General features: G+C 38.4%; 1 protein-coding gene across 1 annotated transcript in view; it reads left to right on the top strand.

Moving 5' to 3' along the window:
• LOC111567450 (ephrin type-B receptor 1-like) overlaps positions 1 to 20,416 on the top strand; it is a 110,440-nt gene that overhangs the window by 32,360 nt on the left and 57,664 nt on the right. Inside the window, exons 2-6 of the mRNA XM_023268592.3 lie at positions 6,738 to 6,802; positions 7,597 to 7,887; positions 9,241 to 9,459; positions 9,555 to 9,735; positions 18,448 to 18,603. Of these exons, the coding sequence (XP_023124360.1) occupies positions 6,738 to 6,802; positions 7,597 to 7,887; positions 9,241 to 9,459; positions 9,555 to 9,735; positions 18,448 to 18,603 (912 nt within the window). The remainder of the gene's footprint in view (positions 1 to 6,737; positions 6,803 to 7,596; positions 7,888 to 9,240; positions 9,460 to 9,554; positions 9,736 to 18,447; positions 18,604 to 20,416) is intronic.

The following is a 20,416-nucleotide window of genomic DNA, read 5'->3' on the forward strand; positions in this document are numbered from 1 at the left end:
ACTTAATGGACTGCTCACAATACAATGTAACGGGAGAAATATTGTAGATAATGCAAATAGCAATAAAGCTGGAGGGACACGTTTCGTAGGTTGGTTACTGTTGATTTTAATACGCAATTTAGACCAAATTAATGGTAATTTAAGGGTAATAGCCCATTCAGTGTGTTTTCAGTTGCACCAAAAGCAGTATTCATGTGAAACTGCTCAAAACCCAAACTCCTTTTTTCACTTTATGACATGGTGTCATGCTATTGCAACAACACTGTAACTTTGTCAACCACGTCTGCGGCTCCACATGTAACTCGACTGTTGTTGCATAGTTATGTTTATTTTTGCTGATACAATGTATTTTTGAACTGCTGAGCACACTCTTCTAAGACAACAGGGTCAGCCTATTAGCCGGTACTTCAGAGTGATGTTGAATGTGGAGATTATTGGATGGGACTTTGCAGGCTGTGTACAAACAAGAGTGTGGCTGAAGGGGGACTGCGGTGCAGATGAGAACAGTTTGGAGACACCAGAGTGTAATATGGAGTCGACTGGAGCTCCTGTGGGCCCAATAGAGGAAAACATGAACTCAGGCTTGATAACACTAAAATGTACTTGGGTTTGTTCTTTTTTTTTCTTTCTTACAATTGGAGCCAGCTTTTTGTTTAGCTGTTCACTGAGTTCCTAAGTTTAATCACATCATTTCCTGTGGAGAGGCAAATGTTTGCTCGGGTTTTGTGAGTGAAGGAGTTATTTGGATCCTCAGAGCAGTGTGTCCTGCCTGATACCTACCTTAATTGACTGGAGAAGGGATGTGTGAGGTTGAATTAAAAGAAAAGCTACTCTGCAGGAGTTTTGGCGACTGTCTGTGTGTGTAAGAGTGTACACATGTATCTATACACGTATGTACATGTGATCCACGTCAGTACACATCTGCGTCTGAATGTGTGCGCTCTTGACTGGGCTGTCCTTCCGTTATACTGCATCATTCCACTTGAACAGCTGATCGGTCAACGACTGTCTCTGCGGGTGGCATGATGTCTTTCTCCTCAGGAGGCCTTTTAGTGTGCGGTATGCTTTTGTGAATGTGCACGTCTGTGTTATTTTTGTGTGTTTCCTTAACCACCAGTATGATGCTCAGAGTCGTATCTTCTGGCTTTCTATCGGCAGATTTCATGCATACAGTAGAGAGTGCAACATGAACTTTTTAAGGAATTGTCCTTTGGATGTGTAAATTTACTTTTAACTTGTCCAGGCAAAAAGCACATTTGTCTGGGTAAAAAGGACACTAATTCACGTTTTTTAAAACGTTTTTTGTTTGCAAATGTAGAATACAGAGGAACAAACTGTGAAAACTATCTAAATGGGATTCAGTTTATGAGTTTTGTTGAAGTGGCTTTACAGTAAATTGCTTTCACTTCAACAAATTATTTTCATATTCGTTTAGACACCAACAGACAATACTGAGTGACACTAATGAGCCTTTCACATTGTACGTGTTGTATTTTGTAATTCTTTTTATTTACACTTGAACCATTACTCCCCTGTTAATGATATTTTCATTTGATCCTGAAGTGCATGTGCTTTTTATTGGCTGTTTCAATATGAGCTACGGATAAATCATTGATCATCCTCCTGATGTTTAATATTAATGACTGAGGTATTATGTCAAGTATAGCTTGCAGGAATGTGATAATTTTGTGGCACAGTTATATATAGCCACAGCTGTGCAGGCATATACATCCAGTTCTTTATTTATATTTGTAGAAATGGAACTCATGCACGATGCGCCCTTCCACAATGACTGAAATTTATAAAGCACAATCAGGTGAATATGTGTCTTTTTGTATTATCCAAACAATTCAGATGCGTATTTCTGTCTTTGTTAGTACACACGGTTGTGAATCTACACAGAGTTTTATGGATATGGGCCCAGTTCTGCTTCCATAACACACAGTTGTGTTCCAGCCTACTTAGATTATTTTGTTCAAGACCGTTTTCAACACTCTTCTCTTCTCCTGTTAGCTATGTTTGTAGCTTAAACAATCCCAGAATCAGGGAGGCACATTTCAAACAATTTCCTTAGCTGATAGTTGGCCATTTTAACAATCAATAAACGATTATTCATTAAATGAATGAAGTGAACATTTTTTCCATCCCATGTTAGCCACAAAATTGGATTAGGAGTTTGAAGAACACATTAACAGGTAAACACCACGTTACTGGAATTCAGCAGCAAAAAATACTGACTTCAAGTTGCTATTGGCCAAACATAATCCGTATTAAACTACTGTATTAAACTGTGCCTACTGCTGATTTTATTGTGGAGCCTTGAATATTTACAGTACAAAGACACACGTGTCTTTCTATTTTTGTGAGAATACACACTGAGCCCCATACAGAAACATTGTTAAAAGCCAAACCCCAACCTGAAGCTAGACCTAACGCTACCCTGAATCATTAAACCAAGTCTCAACTCTCATAACCACCTGTTAAAATTCAACACGATGGTTTCACACTAAAATGTGTCCTCCTGAACATAGAGGGACATGACCACACACACATAAGCATATAAATCAGGGCTAATTGTAGGCTTTGAGCAGCAGACTAATCTGGTTAGAACACACTTGGCTAATTAACATAAAATGAACCAACCTCACTTGCCATTTGACCACCGGTACTTATACATCGCACACTCGCATAAAAAGAGAGAGAGAAAGACAAGGAGGCAAAACAGTACGATTACTTCTAATCCAGGGTCTGTGATGGAAATACTTTTATTTCTCCCCAGTGGGCCTCAGCAAGGATTTAACAGCCTCTCTGACTGCTACAATATCGCGCAGATTTACCTGCTGTTTCCTCTGCCGTAAAATGGCTTTTGGTTTCGTTCAGCGGTGTGGTGCTTGTTGAGGAGGTGCACCACTGTGGGGGAGGTAGGCACACTGCGATCACAGCCTCCAATATGTCAAAAGTAATTAGGCTGATCGGCGAGTACACCCTATTATGCGCAGAGAGGTGTGTGCTGTGTGCCGTTAATTAGACTGATGAGGAGTTACACTCTAATAAGCCCAGCACAGACCATCAAATACATGCCTCCTTTTGTTCTGATTTGACTTCTTTTCTTTTTTAAACCGAGGCACATGTGCTGATATGTGTTGCTTTATTGAGCTATTTGTATGGACACGTGAAATAACGTCAGTCGGTTGACGGGCAAATAATTGGCAAATATTATTGCAATCAGTTACTAATTTCAGCATTTTTTTATATGTAAAATGCTGATTCCACCTGCTTTCCTTTTGGTTCTAGGCTGTTCATCAACATTTTCTTTCAATGTGAAAATTTGATAAATACATAAAAGAAAGTCAAAGGTTTTTTTTTTTTTTTTTAATATATATTTTCAGTATTTATAGTATTTGACCTGCACTGAGTCAGAATCCTCAAGCTGTGAGCAGGACATAAAAATCTGAAATGATAAATCACAGGGGTCTCCCAAGGGTTTTGGATACAATGGTGCAATCAGTTTTCAATAAATGGATTAGCCAGCAAAGTCATTATGTAGTATATTAAATTGTTTGAGAGTGTGCTTCAGTGCTCTGTTTTGAAGCATAAAGATCACCATCTTTATGCTTCAAAACAGAAGAGGAGAGTACTAGTGCCATTGTTCTGTTTTTGAATTAAATCCCTTCATGCAGGAGTTTGCTGGAAGGTATAGGTTGTAAGACTACATGAGCTATTCCAACATTTCCTCTGTCAACATTGTGGATTTCTCTATATTATCTTTTTTCTTTTAACGTCTTTTTTTCACTCAAACTTCAAAGGCTTCAGAAGAGGCAAAATATGCAAGGTAGAAATAAACTGGGTCTGCATTCTGCTGCAGATCGCTTTTTGAAAATCTTTGTTGACAACATGCCACTAAACGCACTGAAGCTACAAATTAGACAGTGACACTTGTCACCGTTTGAATAAGCTTTGGTCCAAGAATTTGATAGTCGACTACATTTTCGCATGACAAGCATTTCATTTTCCAAAACGACCTTCTCTCCCAAGGGAGAGCGGAAAAACTGGGTTCTGCTGTAATTAGGCTAGCTCGCTGACAAAAAAAGAAGCACCCAAGGTAGAGGAGGGATGAAAGATTGGGAGGCAGAGTGAAGGAGAGGATGAAGGTGGGGGGGGTGTGAGGAGGAGGAGGGCAGATAATGAGAGGCAGGGTGACGGTATGAAAGAGGAGGAGAGCATGTCAAGAATCAAGGGGGGTTGTTTGCCTGCAGCCGCCTCATGGTGTGATGTCGCCGAATCTTCTCAACATGTTATAGTACAAAGGGCTCTCTGTTAGGGTCTGTGTTGTCAGCTTGCCAGCTAACTTATGTTGGCTCGAGCGTCTTTGTGTGTCCGCTCGCTGCATTGTGTCACAGATAATTTTGCACACATCGGTTTAGTTCGCCCACAAGCAGCACACAAGAGGTAAGAAACTCACTGTACAAAACAATGTTTATTAAAAGTACACTAATGAGTGCACAGGCGTCATGTCATAGTAGACCTCGAACCACAAGAAAATATTTGAAGCAATGCAGAATTCATGTATTTCTTTCTCTCTGACAGCTGAAGGTAACACAAAACACTTTGAACCGTTTGGATAATTTTACCTTCAGTTTGCTGTAATGATTAAGTACAGATCTCTGAACAGGTCTGGAGAAGTAGAAAATGAGACAGTTTCAAGACGAGATTTTCATTTGCCTGAATATTTACCAGTATAAAAGCATATAAATAAAAGTAACTGTTTCTATGAACTTTACCATTCTGAATCTTCCTTTGTGGTTTCTATGCTTTTCCAGCCATCTACTGTAGTTACAGCAACACACATGGACATGTTACTGTACATTAGTCATTTCCTAATTAAATTCCTCTCATTCTCCAATTTCCCAGCCTTCCAAGCTTTGCATATAGCTAGAGCCATGCTTAAAATAGTTCCTATAGCTGCTCACATAGCAGTTTTTCACCATTAGGGTGGCAGTAGGATCTATAACATGAAGACATATTAGCCTGGTACATGTTTTACTGTGGTTGTTGCTATCTGGGCTTTTTGCTCTGAAGCACTTTGTTCTCATTTGGTACACTCCTTAGGATTTCTATGCATTTGTTGTGATCTAAGGGGATATTATTAGCTTTACGCTACTGTGTCAGTGTGTCACCCAGCTGTGAATTAATCAGTGTGTTAGTTTGTTAGGTTCCTGAGTATCTGATGGTGTCGGTTCAGGTGGGGACGTGAAGTCATTAGTGGCACCTCAATCAGCGCACGCATTCAAATAATAGTCATTTATTTGATTGCTATCACTGCGGCTGATTGATTCATATAGCCTTTATAATTATTACTTAACGCTAACTGCCAGTGTCGGGCAGTAATGTTGCATGTGTTACATTACATTAATGTGATTACTTATTTCTGAAATGGAAGTGCAGTTTAAATGTGTTTAAAATCCTTTGTTATGGTGTGTTTAATTTTATAACAAGATATCAATTATGCCTGTCAGACACCACATTTTCTGAAAAATGGACTGGGAAATTGAAGGGGTAAAATAGTCAGAAAGGAATGCCTGTTTTTAGAGGAAGTCACGGTTTTTAAAAATTGTAGAACATACCTCCAGAGGTCCTACATATTCATTTGGGCCAATTTCCAGAAAGGCTGTGTTTTACTGTACAGACAGAAATGTGAAACAGATAGCTCTCATGGTACAACTAACTGCTAATTTTGCAGCTGAGTGTTGTTGGTTAATAACTGCCTCAGTTACCTACATAAACAAAGAGCTGAAGCCGTCATGTTCAAGCTATCTCTAATGAACTAACTTCAGTAACTTACTGCACACAAATGTCTTTGACTTATGTGTCATGGTGTTTGTTGAAAGCTGGCAAAGAAAATTATTGAATACACCTATAAAACAAAGCATTTAAATTTCCTAGATTTTGGAAGAAACATGTCCTGAAGCTGTTAGTATCGTAATACAGAAGTCAGTAGGACTTTGTATAAAATTCTTCCACTTCTTGAACAGAGGCCTTAAGGTCTGGTTTATCAGGCTCATCAGTTCGCTATAGCTCCTGGAGTTTAGTCATTTCCATGGTTAACCATGAAATTTCTTCATTTGTTAACTGTTATAGCTGTTACTAACTTACTTCTGTTGTTGACCTGTTATCTGTTTTACCAGTTTCTTATTGCTTTTAGTCATCTTAAATATTTTTAGGCCAACATAAATTGTTGTATTTATATACCTACAACATTACAGGATCTGCTATTTTCACAATACAGTGGGATTCCAGCAGATTGTATGTATTAATAATGACACTGAATAATGACTGCGTGTTATTCCTCATCATTGCCTGCTATAATTAGGCAGCAAATCTCCTTTTAACAGAACTGTTTTGTGCTAGGCATAGGTTAAAATAAAACCTGAATAAACTGGATTGTCTTTGTCGCCATTGTGTCATATCATTGTTGCTTTTGTGCATACAATATTACATAACCAGAGGCTTTGCTTATTTGGGGCTGCTTATCTCTTTTATCACAGGATATACAGAACAGAGGGAAACGCATTACAGAAATGGTGTGAAGTGGAGTTTTAGGAATATGAATGGCACACATCATAAAGCAGTACAGTTGGCGTCTGAGCTGCCTATTAATTAAATGTGTACCTGTCCTTTTCCTGCTGCGCTCCCTCTTTTCACCTTTCTCCCTGTCTGTCTCTCTTTGTGTCTGACAGAGACAGTGATGGATACAAGGACAGCGACAGCTGAGCTTGGCTGGATATCGTTTCCTGCCAATGGAGTAAGAACAATGTGCAAAGGTGTACTGTATGTGTATGTGTGTATATGTATGTGTGTGTGTATATGTGTGTGTGTATGTACCCTTGGGGAAAGCAGTCTGACTACACTTTAAAGTGGTCCATTAATGAGTCTGTCAAAATCTTAATTACAGGCACAAGGTGACACCAATTAACCACTATTGATGCAAAATGGAATGGATTCCACAAGACCAGTGAGGTTCAGCACACACCAGTCCACAATGGACAAATTAAAAAAAGGAAATTAAAAAGAATAGAATACAATACAATAGGGTCTTCCACCCACTTTCTTGAACTGATCTGGCTTTTCAACTAGCTGGTCACAGTGGTGTGCTGTGTTTGTTTGTTTGTTTGTGTGTGTGTGTGTGTGTGTGTGTGTGTGTGTGTGTGTGTGTGTGTGTGTGTGTGTGTGTGTGTGTGTGTGTGTGTGTGTGTGTGTGTGTGTGTGTGTGTGTGTGTGTGTGTGTGTGTGTGTGTGTGCTGTGTTTGTTTGTGTGTGTGTGTGTGTGTGTGTGTGTGTGTGTGTGTGTGTGTGTGTCTTAGAGGTGAGTGGCTCTAATTGTGATGAATGGTTTTACCTGTGCAGCACACAACAAGGTAGAGGAGAGAAAAAGAGAATGAGGGAGGAGGGAGGCAGGAAAAAGAGGGAGACAAAATTCTAGGGAGGGATAGAGAAAGTTTAATTTGTGTCAGGTCTTGGTAAACCCATTAATCATTTTAGCCTCTCCGCTCCCCTCCTGTACCCCCTGCCCCTTCCTCACATACATGCACTCTCTAGTGGGAGGAGGTGAGCGGCTATGATGAGAACCTCAACACTATCAGGACGTACCAGGTGTGCAACGTGTTTGAGCCCAGCCAGAATAACTGGCTTCTCACCACCTACATCGACCGGAGAGCAGCGCAACGCATCTACGTGGAGATCCGCTTCACTGTGCGCGATTGTGCCTCCATACCTAGTGTCCTGGGCTCCTGCAAAGAGACGTTCAACCTCTACTACCTAGAGACCGATCGGACCATGTCAGAAGGCATCAAAGGGGTGGAGTACTGGGCAAATGCCCCTTTTCTAAAGGTAACTGCCAAAAAATTACACGTTTTCACAAGAGAAGGAAAGTGTGAGGGTTCACTGGTTCTGAGATTGTTGTCACAGTATAAAGTAGCATTTGGAAAATAACCTTGATGTTACTCCACACAATTACATCGGTACCAATGAAGGTTATGGGCTTTGGTATCCATGAGCCTTATATATTGTCACTATGTCAAAGCTGCCGGCCATAGGCTTGACATCTGATATATTTCAGTATGTACAGGTGCAGAGAAAACACCACACTAATCCTAAATTGATCAAGAACCCGTAAGTAGATGGCCCCACATACTGATTTATTAAAAAATGTTCTACCAGCCTCAAGCTCAACCTTTCATCAGATATTAGAATTTTACGCTTATTGAGCGGGTGTGTTTTTCCCAGTGCTTGTTGGGATTCATAACTGACTTCACACTGAAAATGTCATGTACATGGTCTCATGCATTTGTAATTTTTCTGCGATTTGTTGTAGTAGTATAGTGTAGTTACACAGTTTGTGTTGATACATTTTAGTTAATCAATTATTAGTTAGTCAATTATTTTGGAGGTTAATTAGGGAAACTGCAAATTATGGCTGAAGATATGACAACAGTGTCATGGTATGTGGTTACAAAATATTTATCCAGAATTTTAATGTAGCTCTTATCTTTATTTAACAAATTGCGCTTTTTATTAACCCTTTGATGCGCAGGGTCAGGAGATATCCATTTTCCATTGGATTTGGGTCACTTTTGACCCGTGTTGCACATCAAAGGGTTAAAGAAGCCTAGTGGTGAAATGTGGACATGTCTATATAGTGTTTTTTTTTTTTTAATGCTAGAGACATCAGGAGTAAAATAAGCAGTCAGCACTATTGCTGAGAATTTGTACCTTGAAACCGTAGTGTACCGATAACCGTCTTAAGAACACAGATTCAGATTTTCAGGGACCAAAGGAAACAATCCTGTTATCTTTTCATAATCATAGAATAATGATACAGGCTTTTCTGTCTAAGTATTCCAATATTACAACTTGCCATTGTGCAGTATGGAGCAGTTTTATAGTGTCTGAGTAGTGCTGTAGTGGAGCTGAGCTACAGGAGGTGAGGAGGGGTGGGTGGAGAGAGAGGAAGGGACTATGTAGATGTGCTGATTAATGGTATAGAGATAAATTAGATGCAGATGAGATTATTTTGTGGAAAGAAATTTTAAATATATAACCTTGATACACAGAGATGATTTTTTCAAGGTTAATTTAACACCAAATAGGACTTAAAAGAAAAAAAGTCACCTAGAAAAATGTTTGCTCTAATGTCTACTGTTTTTTCATCTTTCTTTCTGCTTCTTTTCCTCTCTCTGCTAGGTGGACACTATTGCAGCAGATGAGAGCTTTTCCCAGGTTGATTTTGGCGGCCGGCTAATGAAGGTGAACACAGAAATTAGAAGTTTTGGGCCACTGTCCAAAGGCAGGGGCTTCCACTTGGCCTTCCAAGATCTGGGTGCTTGCATGTCCCTTCTGGCTGTCAGAGTGTTCTACAAGAAGTGCCCCAGTGTTGTGCGGAACTTTGCATTCTTCCCAGAGGTATGAACCACATATCTGTTGATTTTCATGAAACTTTGGTGCAGCTGTTGGATGGACATTTAACCACAATTTTTAATGTGTCTTATTCTGTGCAGACACTGACGGGAGCAGAGTCCACCTCATTAGTGATCGCCAGAGGAAGCTGCATCCCAAATGCTGAGGAAGTCGATGTGCCCATAAAGCTCTACTGTAACGGAGATGGAGAGTGGATGGTACCGATCGGCAGCTGCAGCTGCAAAGCGGGTTATGAGCCAGACAATGGCAATGTGTGCAGAGGTAAATCTGTATATTAACGAGGCCGCGCCGGTTCAAACTGAGCTTGTAAAAAATGAAGATGAAATGCAAACATCAGCAAATTCTGTATTGCATCACAGCATATCAGAGATGTTGCCGTGTCGGCTTAATTAATTATCTTTTTACAAATCTGCTCTGATGACCTTGCTACAGCAAACACTGTTGCATGCTGCACATAAATTTCATACCATTTTGTAGCAAAAGCTAACAAGCCACCATGACAGCAAATCAATATCCAGCAAACATGCTTTCAATATTCAGCCACATCAACCATGCTATGGCAGCAATCAATATCTCTGAAAGCATACCAGAGCAAGCAGATCACTCTAATAGGTGAAACTGTGGAAATACGATTGCAATGAAAAAGATATCTGCAACCTTCTTTTGCATTATGTTTAGGTGTTTCAGATATAATATTTATTTTTTTTAACAAATTGCATGCATATCAGTATTACACATTCAATATTTAAATCCTGACCTATAAAATTGCATGATGCATACCAGAAATAAATGCTGAGTAAATCCTGTAGAAAATGCAAATGCAAGTCTAGGAGAACAAAGTATGTCATTTTTGGCAGCCTTAGCTTAATTATTACTTGCACGTATACATTTAATGGTGTATTTTTGCCCAAGGGTGCAGCACACGATGCTCCATATGTTAATGTTTGCAGAGGCAGACTTGCGTGAACGTGGTGCAGAAATAGCTCCTCTTCCCTCAATGCTCCAAATATCTCTACCTCTTTTCCTTCCTTTTTATATCTGGCCTCCTTCCCCATTTCCTCCCCGAAGTAGTACTCATCATTTCTAATGCTCCCTGGGGATTCTCATCCATTTTGTGTGTGTGTGTGTGTGTGTGTGTGTGTGTGTTTGACTGCGAGTGTGTGTGTGTGTGTGTGGGCGTGTGAGCGTGTGATGTATGTACATACGTGAAATGATAAGTGAGGCCGCTTCATCCCATGTTAATTAGTTTAGCATGTTCCAGCCAGATTAGTCGACTGCAAATTAGTCCTGGACTGTCAGAGGGTATCGGAGAGATGGAGGGGAAGGAAGGAAGGAAGGAAGGAAGCCAGCCTCTCTGGAGGGATGGACTGAGAAGAAAGTTTATAAAAAGGATAACAAACCAAGGACAGAAAGGTTAAAAACTGAGATAAAACAGATAAAGTGCATGGAAACTGATGAATAGTATTTTGCCTTTGGTGAAATACATTGAGTACACTGACTGAAAAGTTAGTTTAGCCTTTGGTGTTTTTGCACAGAACAAAATTTTTCATCATGTGGTGTTTGATTGGGTATGTAGCTGGTAAACCAGTCATGATTCATGGGGCACTGTGATTAAGTCTGACGGTATTACAGTCATGTAAACTGCAATTGCTGAGGGACTTGAGTTGGAATTCTAAATCATTAAACCTTCCCAATCAATGCTGTATATTTCTACAAAACATAGAGGTTTTCATTGTTGCTCTTGAAAAACAAAAGACACTTGGGCTACGCGATGCGGCAAAACATTTCATTACAACAATTTTTGTTGAAATAAGTATTTATTGTTGAACTTTAAATTGTCTGAAGCTTTAAATTCCATAGAAAATTGAGAATCTAAAAAATCATTGAAAATGTTATGACCTGAAAACCGAATATCTTTTTAATTTAAATAAACAGATTTTAAAGAAAATAAGTCAAAGATCTGGGTAGGAACTGCCTGAGTTTATGTAGTATCTTGAGTCAATTACATTTATCAGATAAACTTGAGTTTTTCTGTTTAAAAAGCAGCAACGTGTCTATGACGGGTATGTATTAATGAAGGGGGAGATGCAGAATGATATGGTTTGCCGTGGGAAAATTTCTCTACTTGTTGTCCTCTTACACTCAGGATACATGACATTTGACCTTTTAGTAACGTTAACCTAGATCTGTTTGACACTGTTTCATCCTCTGGAGAATCTCCACACCACTGACTTCTTTTTATTGTGTTTGTCTGTACTGTTGTGTGCAGACCATAGACTGTATAAAAGATGCATGTAACCTCTACATCTCAAAAGTGAAACCAATGTGAAAAATATGTTAAACCTGCATTCTTTTAATGTCCAACAGGGGGTGACTCCTTCGGTTGCAAAAGGAAATCCTGTTGTATAGAAGTCTATGAGAAAATGACCCTACTTCTCTCTTGATTTGTTACCTCAGATTGCCTGGTGGGTTTATGGTCTCCATCAGTAGTTTCAACTCTCTTTCAGTACAGCATTATGTTCATTTTGTAAATTAAGGCTCCATTTTTGAAGTGGTTTCAAAGTCGCAACACACCAGTGGCCAAATACCAAACTTAAAGCTTCAAAATGGTTGCACTCAAGTGATGGGTGATGTCAATCTGTTATATGCAATCTATGGTGTGAGTAACTCTTTTTGCTCTCATCTAACTGTCCAACGTTTGATTAAAATAAAACAAAATGCAGTGGAATTAGCTCCAGTTTGTGAAGTCCATTCCTAAAGGACTCCCATAGGTTTGGTTAGAAACAGCTTTTTTCTATACCGAAATTGAATTATTAATATATTATCAGGTTATATAACTTACTTACTTGTTATATTTAACTTCTTAAATTTTTTGCCCAGTGATTTTTTTCTAAATTGTGATTGTTGTTAAGTAGTAAGTAAGTAGCTTAAATCTCGCAGCCCTAGCAGAAAATCTGAGTCACACAAACACAGTCTGGGCAAAATAGTTTTTCTTCATCCAAAGGCACGACTCATTGGGATATTCTTAGATTGTATGATGATGATTTGGGTACACAAACCAAAGACAGACTCCGTCAACATGACTTCACAGTTTCCACGATGACATGTCTGCACACACCTGCTTCATGCGCTGCATTCAAAGCTTTTGAGCTTCAGCAGTGAGTTAAGACGTTGTAGGACAGCGCATGTACTGCCTGTCTTCTTTGAGCTGGCATCTTTTTGGTGTGCCTGTCTGCCAATCAGCTGATAACAACTTGGCAGGAAGCTGGACTCACTATTAGAACAGATGGTCGTCTTTTTGTGTGTGTTTTTGTGTGTGTTTTTGTGTGTGTGTGTGTGTGTCAGGACACAGAAATGGTGTTTGTTTTGCACCAAATCAGCATATTGTGCAAACCATACGGCAAAACTGGCTCAGCATCAAAGTGCTGTATGTGTGTGATTGCGTGTTTAAAATAAATATTCAAGACCCTTACTTCAAATGCACCACACTATAAATGTAAACCCTCCCAATGAATACACAAAAACTCCCCCTGCTGTGCACCCCAACAATGTGCCCAGAGATCTTCAAACCTGTAGGCTTTTAATGCACTCACACAGACCCCTGCACACACTCATGCAACTTTTTAATAATTGATTAGTGAGCCTGTTTGCCAACTTTAGACAATTGTCATCCACCTGGTCACTGCGTGACTCCACACAGCTGGCAAAGGGCACTGAGGGAAACAAAGGACTAATCTCATTCTCTTTGTCCCTTTTTAACTCTTCTCGTCATTATTTCTCTACAGTTCTTGGTGGTACTTTTCTGTCTCTACCATCTTTTGCTTTTTCTTTTTTTTTACTTGTATTCAAAATGCTCCTTGAATGTTACTCTCAGAATGGTAGAATTTAAGGGGAAACTATTTCTGAAACACAATAGCGATGAAAAATAACTGCTAATGCAAATGTATACTCAAACACATTAGAATGAGATTTTCTTATGTCAGTCGATGGTTATTTAATCATTTTTTTGCCAAGCCAATATTTTGGGCTATTTTTCCTGCACAAGAGTGTGCAGAAACCCAAACAATATTCATTTACATATGTGGGGGAACTAGTTTGAAATCGTTCGACAGTTGGACACATACAGAGAGAGATATAGAACTATAAAGCGAGGTATCCGGAGATAAGTAATAGAGAGAGGGAGCAAGACTTGTTGCCATGGTGACACGCCCCATGTGTACAAGCAAGGTTGTTGAATAAATGACCTTGACAAGCCAGATGTCTTATCTGCCTATTCAAGACAGAACCACACAGACACACAAAAGGAGGCGCTGACACTCCTGAAGACATGGCTTCAAAGGAAGGTAGATGTCTGGATAGAAAGAACGCAACAGAAAAGGAGGCTGACAGAGACAGAGGCAAAGACTGCTTTCACAGTTTGAAAGGGTGAGCAAGCATCGTGGTTTTCATACTTGCATACTTAAAGGATGCAGGACTCAATGAAATGTGCATAGTGCTTTGTTTTTTATACCACTTAGATCCAGTTGGATGTAAAGGCTATCATTGCTTTTATCTCAACAGTCCTTCTCAGCTTTAGTCATCTTTGAAAGGCTCGGGATCATGTTTCTGCATTTATTACAGTAGAATGATAACAAGAAGGGAGGGATCCAGCGACTCTCCCTAGCTGGAGTGGGGGGGGGGGGGGGGGGGGGGGGTCTGTTTCCGACAAAATGTGTAGTGAAATCAGCTTTATCAGGTGAAAAACCAGGAGGTGAAAATGTAAGCAGAGTCAGAACTTCACTCTCAGGTTCTTTTTTAATTCTTTATTCAAATATATTTCTCTCCCTCTCTCGTGCACGACTAAATGCAGCACAATAAAAGCTGTCTCAGGAGAGATTGTCCAAAAGTGTGTGCAGTTATATGCTTTTGTACAACTCTCTATGAAGGACAGCTTCTCTCTCCGTCTTTGTGTGTGGTCCTTCAGAATAGCTATGCACATATTGTAACTACTTCATTTTAGTCATGCTGTATTCTTTAGATTAATTCTGAAATCTGACTTTATTGTTAATAATTGTTGGTAATGACCTTCAATGTTTGGCTTGCTCTTGTGGCTAGATTGAAACTTTCTACAGTGGATTGAAAAATGTAACAAATAAGTGACGGTTGCTAACAAACATAGCTGCAGAACTAGTGGAACAACAATCACAATCATGAATTTGGATTCCAACATTAACATAAACATGAGTGACTGTGATATTGACTTTGAAAATGCTCCCTTCATGGAAAACTCTGCCCATAGAGAGAAGTCTTTGTAGAGAAAATCGTGTATAAATCTGATGTTTAAAGTCTTATTTCACTCAAAATAATTTTTGCTCACTGCATAAATTGAATGGGGAGACTAGAGGCTTCTTTGTGCACAAGAATTCACAAGATATAGCGCAACATGGAAGTGAAAGCAGTGATTTAAACGTGAAAGTTCAGGGAACTCAGGGAAAATGTCTCAATCAGTAACTGTGATAATTATTATCCCAATATGAATCAGAGCATTGATGATTATCATTTTGACTATAGTCTTGCAGTCATGATATGTTTGACTGTTTTACATGTGAAATGGCAACCCTTTTCCTGTCAGGATCATGGATCTATCTAACAAATATTTTATATTCTGATTAATCTGACCAGTATTTTCTCACCCCTCTGCTTGTTTGTCAAACAGCTGAAACCCAAATATGCTGAGAATTTTGTGAAATAAGAAAAACAAAGGCAGCAAATTATCATATTTGAGAAGCTGAAATTGACGAATTTTGGTAATTTTTTTTGTTTAAAGTCACTCTAAAGATTAACCAATTACCAAATAGCTTCTAAATATTAATAAATTTAGAGATCATTTCAATTCTTATCAGCTCCCTTACCTTCATGACCTTTGTGATCTAACAAAGACATCACCTTTAAAAAGAACTTCTGAAACAATTGTGCTAGAAAAATCTATTTATCTCTGTTGTATTACTGCTGTTGGATCTATTCTCAGCAGTTAAACAGATTTCCATGATATCATTTGAGGCTAGTTATGTATAAAACTGTTCACGTTCAATAGGAGACCTGTAATATGATCTGAAATTTGCTTCAATGCTGAGATCTAAGTAGTTTTGTAAAGCTCTGTGTCCCCCTTTTTTTTACTGCATATTGTGTTGCCTGGGAGCCAAAGGACAGTTCCCTTCATTGTAAATCATGTTAGAACAAAAGCCTCAGCAAAACCAAGGAATAACAATATAACATTTCAGGGGAAGCAACACAATAGAACAGTTCTGCAGAAGTACAATGATATTGAGAGAGAATAAGAAAAACAGCAGTCTCATTGTGTTTTTCTTCACCTTATCGTCCCTCTTGTCCCCTATTCCGTTGGCTTTTCTTTTGTTTTCTTGAGTACCTTGTTGTTTGTTTCTTTCCTTGCTTTTAGTTTTCCAACGTTCCTTTTCACTCCTGACCCTTACACCTTTTGACATTTGATTAAGTGACACTCTGAGGATCTTAACTTGCTGCCACTTTGTCTCATTTACTTCTGTCACTCGATTCATGTTATCACTAAAACCTGCTCATGCCGTCCTCTTCTGTCTCCCGCCATAAATCTATGTTACATTTGCATTTTGGTCTCACCGCATCTGAAGTATCTCAGAGATAAACATTCATTACAGAGAAGGTAGGGAAACGCGAAGAGTGCTAAAGATAAATCAAAACTGAGAAAAGGAAACATTAAAAAACTCATTTGGTTTGTGTCAGCCTTTTGGCAGAGCTTTCGTTTTAGTCTTATTCCTCATTTCACACCTCTCTGTTTTCCTCTTCTGCCTTTTTTCATTATTTATTTTACTTGAAGTCATATTTCAGAATGTGTTTGCTCTCACAAAAAGCCACTTACGAAAGCCCACGTGTGAATTAAAAACAGCCATCCTTCTGGAACACAATGTGTTCTGACGTAACACGTTTTACTTAACATGTTTGACCATGTCAAGATGTTACCTTTGATTTGTTAAGATGTTTTTTTTTCTACTTCAGATTCAAACTGGATGACATTTTCCTTTTTGTTGCTGCTTTTTCATACTTGACTCTCAAGGTTTAAAGTATCTTTGAGCTAACACAGGCATGCTGTCATCATCTGCAACACTACTGCTAACAATATATGTGCATATTTTGTTCAAAGAGACTGTAAAACGATGCTTTTGGTCTATGACATCATGTTCAGGCAGAGGTTGAGCTTTGTTGCAATTAAAAATGCATGTCCAAAATTAAATATGCAGCAGTGCTTTTGCCAGACCAGCTGGAAAAAGGGGGCTGATGCATGCATCTGTGGCATCAGAGCCCCACTGGTTTTGGATAATAATAATATTAACAATACAGAGAAAGGGTTTGTGTGAAAGGCCAGTTTTAATGGAGCTTACTATTGGTAATAAGTGTAAACTTTAAATGGTCTTATAATAATTTGGGCAACTTTATTAACTTTATATAGGTTTAGGTTTTCAGTCTTTCAAGCTGTAGTAGTGATTCCACTCTTTGAACTGCAAAACCATTCATGACATCAGATAGATGTGTCTGAAAACTTGGGCAGTTAAATGCAAACGATCCGACGAATAAAACTACAATGGCTCAGGCACATTACATTACTTTGGTGATGGTTCAGCTGAGCTGTAGTGCTTCGATTGCTTGTTTGGTCTATGAAATGTAAGAATGCTGTATATAATTAGGATTAGTGCTGATTATGTTCTCCAGTGTCTTATTTTGTCCGCAACCCAAAGACAGTCAGCTTGCTGTTAATAATAATAATAATAATAATAATAATAATAATAATAATAATAATAATAATAATAATAATAATAATAATAATAATAATAATTAATATTACTATTACTACTACTACTACTACTGATGATGATAATACTAATAATAAAATTATTATTATTATTATTATTATTATTATTATTATTATTATAAAATTATTATTATTATTCTACTTATCTACTTTGCTGCGACAGGGCATTTAAAGTCGGAGTAGACAGAAATCTAGAAAAGGCAAAAAATATATTCCGCCCTTCTTTCAAAGCATAAATAGAGCATGAACTTGAATTTGCCACAGTTGCAGCAGGGTTTGCAAATATTAACTCATGTTTTATTGCATTTATTATCAGATTCTCTATTTAAGTACACTTGAATTTTTCATTTGTTTTGCAGTGTAGGCAGTTGTAAAGTTGAAAAGTAACTTTTACTGTAGGATTTTTCACAGTGGATTCATTGTTATTTGTAGATCAGCCTATAGAACAACGTCCTGTCTCTGAAGACACCTGTGATTGGTCATAATCTCTACATTCTAATGCATTTACCTCTACCTCTCAGACCACTTAAATTACAATCTTCTATAAGGCAATTAATTCACAATTCTGCCAACTCCAGCTTTAATCTGTCCACAGTCCAAATAATGAAACTGCATGTATGCAAGCTGAATAAGAAGAATGTTTTATACGCTGAGCACGACTCGTCCCTGGATAAATAAAAGTTGGATAAAGGGGAGATCATCCTTAAGAACTCATATATGTGTTTCATGTCATAATTCAGTTAATATTTATGGAGCAGAGCAACTCTGACCTAGATAAACAGAGAAACAAAATACAATTCACATCGCAGATAATCAGTGCAACAGTGATTTGGTGTGGTCGTACAGAAAATGTTTTTGTTTATCTTGTCAAAACAAGACAATGTGCTGCTATCCCCACAAAATCCCCCTCTGTGCTGTGTCAACCTTATCGTAGTAATAATAACTCCATTGGCACGTCAGCTTTCTAAAACAAAGTTTACCAAATGGCCAATAATCAAAGCAAACAAAAGGCCCAGACACGTGATTCAAGCTGAGACAGTTATAGTTCAAAACTTGTTGTGTTTCTCTTACGTTCAGGAGGCAGAGTTATGTGTCGTTTTTTATGTGTTTTTTCCTTCTCTCCTGCTTCACAGCTTGCCCTCAGGGCACCTTTAAGTCGTCTCAGGGGGCAGGATTATGTCAGCAATGTCCGCTCTACAGTCTCTCCACCATCGAAGCTGCCACTCTCTGTGGTTGTCGGAATGGCTATTACCGTGGAGACATGGACAGACCAGAGGACATGTGCACCAGTGAGTCAGACTCTCTCTTTCAAACACACCAAGTGCATGGTCGGTACACCTTCAGGCAGTGTATCTCAGTCTCAGCATGACCAATACTGGCTCATGAAGGCAGATTTTTGCCTGAACTGAAGTTGCCAATAGCTGACATATTACAGCACATCAGTGGTTGACACCCCTGACAGACCAATATTTCATAATTAAATTAAAAGCCTACATCTGCTTTGATTTATCATTCCACCCCTAATTTTATGCGTCTCATTCAGGCTGCTGCAACATTCCCGTCCTTGTTAGGGGATTTGGGGAGCAGTAAGTAATAATGCTGCCACATTCCTCAGGCTTTCCACTGAAGTGAATATGTGTTTAGTGTGTTGAAGAGGCTATATTGCTATGCAAGACGAGGCACAGTTTGAAAAACACAGCCTCTCAGTTCCACAGAGAGATGGTGGAAGTAGGTTGAGACATGAATCATTTTGGACTGTATGTAGTTAGTCTCAAACTCTGAAGCTGTGTGCATATATACTGTGTGTGTGTTTGGACTGTGCGTGTAGTCGGACGTGTGCGTTTGTGCGTGTCCTGGTGACCTGGATACAACTTCATGTTTTTTGGGGGCTAAAAAAAAGCTGTGGTTCATTCATATTCTGGCCTTCATGTTACTGTTACACCTTCATGAATGAATTTGAAACATTCTGCTAGAAAAACATAGAAAAGGTAACTGTAGAGTTTTGTATATAAGAAATATTGACAGTAAAAAAATGTTCTCTTAAGTTGTGATCTCCGTATGCCAGGGTTTTTTTGAGAAGATCTCTCAGCGTAGACTAAAAAATACTAAAATAGTTGACCCAGAAACACATGACTTAGTTCCCTTTTGCAGCTGTAGTTTGGTTCAGTTTGTCCATAACTACAAGAATAAAGGATGCTGCTTCTTTAGTTCTGCTCCAGCTCATATTCACACTTGTTTTAAGACTCACAAAGAGTTGTAAACATGACATAAAAATCATAGATTGGACAGCTCTTTAGTGGTCATACTGCAGTGCTACAGAGAGCTATGTGAGGAAATCTAATTCCACTGATGGACAGCAAGTTTTACTGCACCTAATATGTTGTTGTTTTTTTTTTTTAATCTTTCCTCATGTCACACAGAGCTTATCCAGAACATACTGCTAATGAGCTTTATTAGTCCAGACTGTAGCTGAGCTTCAGATGGTATAATCACCGAAAGAAAGGCAGAAACAACAAAAAAGTTGTCTTCTACTTGAATATTGAGGAGCAATAGTTGGGTCAATATATAATTGTGGGACTTTTTGTAACATCGTTGACAGGTATCATAGTTGACATTTTTGCTGTTTTCAGGTCTAAATCAACATGGTATATAATATAATATAATATAATATAATATAATATAATATAATGAAACACCATATGGCATTTTTAGAGAAAAAATCTAAGTATCACATAAACAGTTGAGTAAAATTGAAATTTAAAGTTATTTAAAAGATATTGTAGTAAACCTGTTGACATGTGATAAATCCACACTTACATTACTTTAAATTAAACAACTAAGAAAGCCTTGGAGTCTGGCCAGTCTTTTCTTCAAGAGGAAATGACATCATGTGGAGCAGGTCATGTGATCTGGAATTAATACACTTCCTTGAGAGGTGTTTTTGTAATGGATAACTCAGTTGAAACTGATTTCTCGGACACAGATACAATTTGTTATTTTCCATATAAAACCTGATATATTGCCAAAAAAGAAATATCTGTCACGATCATCTCAACTTAATAAAAAGAACGCAATCAAAACTTTTTTCAAATAAGCTCATTT

Source organism: Amphiprion ocellaris, chromosome 2 (assembly GCF_022539595.1).
Source record: "Amphiprion ocellaris isolate individual 3 ecotype Okinawa chromosome 2, ASM2253959v1, whole genome shotgun sequence".
Classification (NCBI taxonomy): domain Eukaryota; kingdom Metazoa; phylum Chordata; class Actinopteri; family Pomacentridae; genus Amphiprion; species Amphiprion ocellaris.